Raw genomic sequence first — 10,511 nt, 5'->3', positions numbered from 1 at the left:
CATTGGGGTCATTATGGGGTCATTGGGGTCATTGAGGTCATTATGGGGTCAATGGGGTCATTATGAGGTCATTGGGGTCATTATGGGGTCATTGAGGTCATTATGGGGTCAATGGGGTCATTATGGGGTCATTGGGGTCAATGGGGTCACTATGAGGTCATTATGGGGTCATTATGGGGTCAATGGGGTCAATGGGGTCACTATGGGGTCATTATGGGGTCATTATGGGGTCAATGGGGTCAATGGGGTCACTATGGGGTCATTGGGGTCATTATGGGGTCATTGAGGTCATTATGGGGTCATTATGGGGTCAATGGGGTCAATGGGGTCACTATGGGGTCATTATGGGGTCATTATGGGGTCAATGGGGTCAATGGGGTCACTATGGGGTCATTGGGGTCATTATGGGGTCATTGAGGTCATTATGGGGTCAATGGCGTCATTGAGGTCATTATGGGGTCATTGGGGTCATTATGGGGTCAATGGGGTCGTTATGGGGTCAATGGGGTCGTTATGGGGTCATTGGGATCATTATAGGGCCATTGAGGTCATTATGGGGTCATTATGGGGTCAATGGGGTCAATGTGGGTCATTGAGGTTTTGGGGACATTAAGGGGTCATTATGGGGGTCAATGGGGTCATTGAGGTCATTATGGGGTCAATGGGGTCATTATGGGGTCATTGGGGTCATTATGGGGTCATTGAGGTCATTATGGGGTCAATGGGATCATTGAGGTCATTATGGGGTCAATGGGGTCATTGGGGTCATTATAGGGTCATTATGGGGTCATTGGGGTCATCATGGGGTCAATGGGGTCATTATGGGGTCAATGGGGTCGTTATGGGATCCTTATAGGATCACAGCCTCATTTGGGGTCACGATGCTCACTTTGGGGTCGCGGGGTCACTTTGGGGGGTGGTGGGGGGTCACACTTTGGGGTCACGTGACCCACACACGAGCACCCAGCGGTCACGTGACCCCCCCCCCCCCCCCTATTGATTGCAGGTCTGGTCCCTCACCCCCTCCCCCCCCCTGGGCCGCTGGCAGCTGGGGGCGCCGCTGTTGGCGTTGGCCTCCCACCCCCAGGGGGCGCTGATGGCCGCTGCCGGATGGGGGCAGGGAGTGGAGCTGCTGGGAGGGGGAGTGGGGGGGAACTGCAGGGTGAGTGGGGGGGGGGGGGGCTGGGTTATACTGGGAGGGACTGGGAGGGAATGGGATGGAATTGGGGGGGAATGGGAGGAGATTGGGAGGGACTGGGGGGGACTGGTTTATACTGGGAGGGACTGGGATGGGAATGGGGGGGAATGGGATGGGATTAGGGGGGGACTGGGGGGAACTGGGAGGGACTGAGGGGGACTGGTTTATACTGGGGGGGACTGGGATGGGATTGGGGGGGAATGGGGGGGGACTGGGGGGGAATGGGGGAAATGGGGGGGAATGGGGGGGAATGGGGGGGGAGTGGGGGGGAATGGGAGGGACTGGGTTATACTGGGAAGGACTGGGATGGGAATGGGGGGGACTGGGGGGGAATGGGGGGGACTGGTTTATACTGGGAAGGACTGGGATGGGAATGGGGGGCAATGGAGGGGACTAGGGTGGAATGGGGGGGAATGGGAGGGACTGGGGGGGACTGGGGGGGACTGGTTTATACTGGGAGGGACTGGGATGGACTGGGATGGAATTGGGGGGGGGATGGGAGGAGACTGGGAGGGACTGGTTTATACTGGGAGGGACTGGGGGGGGACTGGGATGGGATTGGGGGGACTGGGGGGGAATGGGGGGGAATGGGGGGGACTGGGAGGGAATGGGGGGGACTGGGTTATACTGGGAAGGACTGGGATGGGAATGGGGGGGAATGGGAGGAACTGGGATGGGATTGGGGGGAACTGGGATGAAATGGGGGGGACTGGGGGGGAGTGGGAAGGACTGGGATGGGACTGGTTTATACTGGGTGGGAATGGGGGGGGAATGGGGGGGAATGGGGGGGACTGGGGGGGAAATGGGGGGGAATGGGGGGAATGGGGGGGAATGGGGGGGAATGGGAGGGGATTGGGGGGGACTGGTTTATACTGGGAGGGACTGGAAAGGACTGGGAGGGAATGGGGGGACTGGGGGGGAATGGGGGGGGATGGGGGGAATGGGGGGAATGGGAGGGGATTGGGGGGGGACTGGTTTATACTGGGAGGGACTGGGATAGGAATGGGAGGGAATGGGGGGGGACTGGGGGGGAATGGGGGGGACTGGGAGGGACTGGGAGGGGAATGGGGGGGAACTGGGATGAAATGGGGGGGACTGGGGGGGAGTGGGAAGGACTGGGATGGGACTGGTTTATACTGGGTGGGAATGGGGGGGAATGGGGGGGGACTGGGGGGAACTGGTTTATACTGGGAGGGAATGGGATGGGACTGGGAAGGACTGGGAGGGAATGGGGGGGATGGGGGGGAATGGGGGGGACTGGGAGAGACTGTGATGGATTGGGGGGGACTGGTTTATACTGGGAGGCACTGGGATGGGACTGGGAAGGACTGGGAGGGAATGGGAGGGAATGGGAGGGACTGGGTTATACTGGGAAGGACTGGGATGGGAATGGGGGGGAATGGGAGGAGTCTGGGAGGGACTGGTTTATACTGGGAGGGAGTGGGGGAGACTGGGATGGGATTGGGATGAACTGGGATGGACTGGGGGGGAATGGGAGAGACTGGGATGGGATGGGACTGGGTTATACTGGGAGGGACTGGGGGGGAATGGGGGGGACTGGGGGGGGAATGGGGGGGACTGGGGGGGAATGGGGGGGACTGGTTTATACTGGGAGGGACTGGGAAGGACTGGGAGGGAATGGGGGGGAATGGGGGTGAATGGAGGGCACTGGGATGGGATTCAGGGGGAATGGGGCGAAATGGGGGGGACTGGGGAGGGCTGGGATGTACTGGGAGGGACTGGAAGGAGACTGGGGGGGAATGGGGGGGACTGGGAGGGACTGGTTTGGGATTGGGAGGGACTGGAGGGGAGTGGGAAGGACTGGGATGGGACTGGTTTATACTGGGGGGGACTGGGATGGACTGGGATGGAATTGGGGGGGGATGGGAGGAGACTGGGAGGGACTGGTTTATACTGGGAGGGACTGGGGGGGGACTGGGATGGGATTGGGGGGACTGGGGGGGAATGGGGGGAAATGGGGGGGAGTGGGAGGGACTGGGGGGGACTGGGTTATACTGGGAAGGACTGGGATGGGAATGGGGGGGAATGGGAGGAACTGGGATGGGATTGGGGGGAACTGGGATGAAACGGGGGGGACTGGGGGGGGAGTGGGAAGGACTGGGATGGGACTGGTTTATACTGGGTGGGAATGGGGGGGAATGGGGGGGACTGGGAGGGACTGGGGGGGACTGGTTTATACTGGGAGGGAATGCGGGGGACTGGGATGGGATTGGGATGAACTGGGATGGACTGGGGGGGAATGGGAGAGACTGGGATGGGATGGGACTGGTTTATACTGGGAGGGACTGGGATGGGACTGGGGGGGGCTGGGGGGGACTGGGGGGGACTGGGTTATACTGGGAGGGACTGGGAGGGAATGGGGGGGGAATGGGAGGAACTGGGATGGGATTGGGGGGAACTGGGATGAAATGGGGGGGACTGGGAGGGAATGGGGGGGACTGGTTTATACTGGGAGGGACTGGGGGGGACTGGGAGAGACTGGGATGGGATGGGACTGGTTTATACTGGGAGGGACTGGGATGGGATTGGGGGGGAATGGGAGGGAATGGGGGGAACTGGTTTATACTGGGAGGGACTGGGAAGGACTGGGAGGGAATGGGAGGGAATGGGGGGCACTGGGATGGAACTGGGATGGGACTGGTTTATACTGGGAGGGACTGGGATGGGACTGGGGGGACTGGGTTATACTGGGTTATACTGGGAGGGATTGGGATGGGACTGGTTTATACTGGGATGGAACTGGTTTATACTGGGAGGGACTGGGGCATACTGGGAAGTGCTGGGACTGGGGAGCTTTGTGTGCCTGTACTGGTCCATACTGGTCCGTACTGGTCTGTACTGGTCCCATACTGGTCCATACTGGTTGCATACTGGTCCATACTGGTTTATACTGGTCCATACTGGTCCGTACTGGTCCATACTGTTTCCATACTGGTCCATACTGGTTCCATACTGGTCCTTACTGGTCCGTACTGATACATACTGGTCCATACTGGTCCATACTGGGTCCATACTGGACCATACTGGTTCCATACTGGTCCGTACTGGTCCGTACTGGTCCATACTGGTCCATACTGGTCCATACTGGTCCATACTGGTCCCATACTGGTCCATAATGGTCCCATACTGATCCATACTGGTCCATACTGGTTCCATACTGACCCATACTGGTCCGTACTGATCCATACTGGTCCTTACTGGTTCCATACTGGTCCATACTGATCCATACTGGTCCATACTGGTCCATATTGGTTCCATACTGATCTATACTGGTCCATACTGGTTCCATACTGGTCCATACTGGTCCATACTGGTCCATACTGATCCATACTGATCTATACTGGTCCATACTGGTTCCATACTGGTCCATACTGGTCCGTACTGGTCCCATACTGATCCATACTGGTCCATACTGGTTCCATACTGGTTCCATACTGGTCCATACTGGTCCATACTGGTCCGTACTGGTTCCATACTGGTCCATACTGGTCCATACTGGTCCATACTGGTTCCATACTGGTCTGTACTGGTCTGTACTGGTCCCATACTGGTCCATACTGGTCCATACTGGTCCATACTGGTCCATACTGGTTCTATACTGGTCCATACTGGTCCATACTGGTTCCATACTGGTCCATACTGGTCCATACTAGTTCCATACTGGTCCATACTGGTTCCATACTGGTCCATACTGGTCCATACTGGTCCATACTGGTCTCTCCTGATCTTTACTGCAGCAATTTCTGCCCAGCCCGCGCTGCCGTCCAATCAGCGCCCTCTGCTGGGATCCCGACGGAACGCGATTGGTCGCCGCCCAAGTGGGCGGGGCCTTGCTGGTGTGGGCGTGGCCGGAAGGAGCCCCGATGTGGGCGGGGTCTGCGGAAGCCCCGCCCCTTCCGGCAGCGCCCCCGCCCCTCGTCCTGGGTTACCCCGGAGGTCACGTGACCGCGGTCGCTTTTGCCCCGCCCACCGCGGAGGGGGAGGGGGCCGAGTGTCATCACTTCCGGTCCCGGAGGGAAGGTGAGGGGCGGGGCTTAACGGGATGAAGGTTGGGATTGGTCGGAGGGAAAGGGGGCGGGGCTTAAAGGGACGGATGGGGGTTGTGATTGGGTGGAGAGGGAAGGGGCGGGGCTTGCAGGGACAGATGGGTGTTGCGATTGGTCTGTTGATAAGGGGGCGGGGCTTAAAAGCATGGAGGGTCTCATTGGTAGGAGGTGAATGGGGTGGGGCTTAAGGAGGGCGGGGTTTATAGGGAGCGATTTTCTCATGGGTGGAAGTGGAGGGGGGCGGGGCTCGCAGGGGGCGGGGCTTAAAGGGATTGAAATCCTCATTGGAGGGAAGTCAAGAGGGCGGGGAATAAAGGGGCCGGGGATGAAATGGTTGGGGCTTCTCATTGGTGGGATGTTAAGGGGCGGGGCTTGATTGGGGAGGGGCTTAAGGGGACGTGAGTTCTCATTGGTGGCAGGTTTGGGGGGGCGGGGCTTGAATTAGGAGGGTCGCAAAGGCTTGTGGGTTCTCATTGGTGGGGGCCAAAGGAGGCGGGGCTCACATGGGCGGAGCTTATTGGCGGTGAGAGTTCATTGGTGGAGGGCTTCCAAGGGCGGGGCTTAAAGGGGCGGGGCTTAAAGGGGTGGGGATTCTTATTGGCTGGAAGTAAATGGGGAGGGGCTTAATGGAGAAAGGGTTAAAGTGATGGGGATTCTTATTGGCTGGAGGTTAAGGGGGCGGGGCTTAAAGGGGCGTTGCTTAAATGCAATTGGTGGGAGTGTAAGGGGGTGGGGCTGGAATGGGCGGGGCTTAACGGAGGCGATTGTTGATTGGTGGAGGGTTCGGGGGTGGAGCTTGAGTGGGCGGGGCTTACAGGGCCGCGGTTCCTCATTGGCAGGGGGGAGAGGAGGCGGGGCTTTAAAGGGGGCGGGGCTGAAACAGGGATTGTGGGTGATTGGTGGAGGCTGTGGGGGCGGGGCTTAAAGGGGCGGGGCTTAAAGGGGGTGGGGATTAAAGGGGTGATGGAGGGAGGTGGGGGGGGCTGTGATGGTGACACAGAGGGGACAATGGGTGAGATGGGGGGGGACAGCAGTGGGGACACAGGGGTGACAATGAGGGGGACGTGGGGGTGACAAAGAGGGGACACAGAGGGGATGCTGAGGGTGAAATGAATGACATTGATGGTGACACAGAGGGGACACAAAGGTGACACTGATGGTGACATGGAGGTGACATTGATGGTGACACAGAAGTGACATGGAGGTGACACCAATGGTGACACAGAGGTGACACAGAGGTGACATGGACATGAGAGCAGTGGTAACACATTGGTGACACCGATGGTGACACAGAGGTGACACTGGGTGTGACGTGGAGGTGCCACCAATGGGGACACAGAGGTGACACAGAGGTGACACCAATGGTGACACTGAGGGTGACATGAAGGTGACACCAATGGTGACACTGAGGTGACACTGAGGGTGACATGAAGGTGACACTGATGGTGACACGAAGGTGCCACCAATGGTGACACAGAGGTGACACAGAGGTGCCACCCATGGTGACATGGAGGTGACACAGAGGGTGACACAGAGATGACATTGATGGCGACACAGAGGTGACACTGAGGTGACACTGATGGTGACATGGAGGTGGCACTGAGGGTGACATAGAGGTGACACCAATGGTGACACAGGGGTGATGCGGCTGGTGACACAGAGGTGACACTGAGGGTGACATGGAGGTGACACCAATGGGGGCACAGAGATGACACAGAGGTGACACAGAGGTGACATGGAGGTGACAGCAGTGGTGACACAGAGGTGACACTGAGGGTGACATGAAGGTGACACTGAGAGTGACATGGAGGTGACACAGAGGGGACAGCAGTGGTGACACAGAGGTGACACTGAGGGTGACATGAAGGTGACATCGATGGTGACACAGAGGTGACAAGGAAGTGACACTGATGGTGACACTGAGGGTGACACAGAAAGGACACTGAGGGCGACATGGAGGTGACACCCATGGGGACACAGAGGTGACACTGATGGTGACACAGAGGTGACCCTTAGAGTGACATGGAGGTGACACAGAGGTGACACCAGTGGTGACACAGGGGTGACACAGAGGTGACACAGAGGGGACAATGGGTGTGATGTGGGGGGTGACAGCAGCGGGGACACAGGGGTGACAATGAGGGGGACATGGAGGGGACACTGATGGTGACACAGAGGTGACACAGAGGTGACACTGGGTGTGACGTGGAGGTGCCACCAATGGGGACACAGAGGGTGACATGAAGGTGACATTGATGGTGACACAGAGGTGACACAGTGGTGACACAGGTGACAATGATGGTGACATGAAGGTGCCACCAATGGGGACACTGGGGTGACACTGAGGGTGACATGGAGGTGCCACCAATGGTGACACAGAGGTGACACTTGTTGTCACACAGAGGTGCCACTGATGGTGACATGGAGGTGACAGAGAGGTGACACAGAGGTGACACTGAGAGTGATATGGAGGTGACACAGAGGTGACACAGAGGTGACACTGGGGGTGACACCAATGGTGACACAGAGGGGACCCAGAGGTGACACTGAGAGTGATATGGAGGTGACACAGAGGTGACACTGATGGTGACACAGAGGTGACACCAATGGGGACACTAAGGTGACACTGAGGGTGACTCTGATGGTGACATGGAGGTGACACAGTGGTGACACATTGGTGACACTGAGGGTGACATGGAGTGACGCCAATGGCGAAACAGAGGTGACACTGATGGTGACACAGGGGTGACACTGAAGGGGACATGGAGGGGACACCAATGGTGACACAGGGGTGATGCGGTTGGCAACACAGAGGTGACACTGATGGTGACATGAAGGTGACACAGAGGTGACAGCAGTGGTGACACAGAGGTGACACTGATGGTGACATGAAGGTGACACAGAGGTGACAGCAGTGGTGACACAGAGGTGACACTGAGGGTGAAATGAAGGTGACGTTGATGGTGACACAGAGGGTGACAGAAAGGACACTGAGGATGACATGGAGGTGACACCAGTGGTGACACAGGGGTGACACAGAGGGGACACAGAGGGGACAATGGGTGTGATGTGGGGGTGACAGCAGCGGGGACACAGGGGTGACAATGAGGGGGACATGGAGGGGACACTGATGGTGATACAGAGGGGACAGTGAGGGTGAAATGTAGGTGACACTGATGCTGACACAGAGGTGACACAGAGGTGACACTGAGAGTGATATGGAGGTGACATGGAGGTGACACTGATGGTGACATGGAGGTGACACAGAGGTGACACTGAGGGTGACATGGAGGTGACCCTAAGAGTGACATGGAGGTGACACTGATGGTGACACAGAGGTGACACTGAGGGTGACATGGAAGTGACACCACTGGTGACATGGAATTGACACTTGTTGTCACACAGAGGTGACACTGAGAGTGACATGAAGGTGACACTGAGGGGGACATGGAGGTGACACTGATGGTGACACAGAGGTGACACTGATGGTGACATGGAGGTGACACCAATGGGGACACAGAGGTGACACACAGGTGACACTGAAGGTGACATGAAGGTGACATTGATGGTGACACAGAGGTGACACTGAGGTGACACAGAAGTAACACTGATGGTGACATGGAGGTGGCACTGAGGGTGACATAGAGGTGACACCAATGGTGACACAGGGGTGATGTGGTTGGTGACACAGAGGTGACACTGATGGTGACATGGAAGTGCCACCAATGGTGACACAGAGGTGACACTGGGTGTGACATGAAGGTGACACCAATGGGGACACTGAGGTGACACTGATGGTGACATTGTTGGTGACCCTGAGGGTGACACAGAATTGACAGCAGTGGTGACACAGAGGGGACCCAGAGGTGACCTGGAGGTGACACTGATGGTGACATGGAGGTGACATTGATGGTGACACAGAGGGGACACAGAGGGGACAATGAGTGTGATGTGGGGGGTGACAGCAGTGGGGACACTGAGGTGACAATGAGGGGGACATGGAGGGGACACTGATGGTGACAGGGGACACTGATGGTGACACAGAGGTGACACAGAGGTGACACTGGGTGTGACGTGGAGGTGCCACCAATGGGGACACAGAGGTGACAGCAGTGGTAACACATTGGTGACACTGATGGTGACACAGAGGTGACACTGATGGTGACATGGAGGTGACACAGAGGGTGACACAGAGGTGATACTGAGGTGACACCAATGGTGACACAGAGGTGACACAGAGGTGACACCAATGGTTACCTGGAGGTGACACAGAGGCTGACATAGAAGTGACAGCAGTGGTGGCACAGAGGTGACACTGAGAGTGACATGGAGGTGACACCAATGGGGACACAGAGGTGACACTTGTTGTCACACAGAGGTGACACTGATGGTGACATGGAGGTGACACTGAGGGGGACATGGAGGTGACACAGAGGTGACACAGAGGTGCCACCAATGGGGACACTGAGGTGACACTAAGAGCGACCCAGAGGTGACAAAGAGGTGACACCAGTGGTGACACAAAGTTGACACTGATGGTGACACAGAGGGGACATTGATGGTGACATGGAGGTGACACAGAGGTGATACTTGTTGTCACACAGAGGTGACACTGATGGCGACACAGAGGTGACACAGAGGTGACATTGATGGCGACACAGAGGTGACAATGAGGGTGACATGGAGGTGACCCAGAGGTGACACAGAGGTGACATGAAGGTGACACTGATGGTGACACGAAGGTGCCACCAGTGGTGACATGGAGGTGACACAAAGGGTGACACAGAGGTGACATTGATGGCGACATGAAGGTGACACAGAGGTGACAATGAGGGTGACATGAAGGTGACACCAATGGTGACACTGAGGTGACACTGAGGGTGACACAGAGGTGACACTGATGGTGACACAGAGGTGACACTCAGGGTGACATGGAGGTGACACTTGTGCTCACACAGAGGTGACACATTGGTGACACTGGGTGTGACACAGAGGTGACACAGAGGTGACATTGGGTGTGACATGAAGGTGACACCAATGGGGACACAGGGGTGACACAGAGGTGATACTGATGGTGACACAGAGGTGACACCACTGGTGACATGGAGGTGATGCCAATGGTGACACAGAGGTGACACAGAGGTGACATGAAGCTGACATGAAGGTGACACAGAGGTGACACAGAGGTGACACTTGTTGTCACACAGAGGTGCCACCAATGGTGACACAGAGGTGACATCGTTGCC

At 57.1% G+C, this 10,511-nt stretch overlaps 1 protein-coding gene across 1 annotated transcript in view; it reads left to right on the top strand.

Moving 5' to 3' along the window:
• Positions 1 to 1,011: 1,011 nt before the first annotated feature.
• LOC125687748 (uncharacterized) overlaps positions 1,012 to 10,511 on the top strand; it is a gene marked incomplete at its 3' end in the record, with an annotated part of 35,905 nt that continues 26,405 nt past the window's right edge. The window contains exons 1-2 of the mRNA XM_048933001.1: positions 1,012 to 1,162; positions 4,957 to 5,239. Of these exons, the coding sequence (XP_048788958.1) occupies positions 1,111 to 1,162; positions 4,957 to 5,239 (335 nt within the window). The remainder of the gene's footprint in view (positions 1,163 to 4,956; positions 5,240 to 10,511) is intronic.

This window comes from Lagopus muta, unplaced genomic scaffold (genome assembly GCF_023343835.1).
Source record: "Lagopus muta isolate bLagMut1 unplaced genomic scaffold, bLagMut1 primary scaffold_188, whole genome shotgun sequence".
NCBI classification, from domain to species: Eukaryota; Metazoa; Chordata; class Aves; order Galliformes; family Phasianidae; genus Lagopus; species Lagopus muta.
This window is presented reverse-complemented; position numbering and strand designations above follow the sequence as displayed.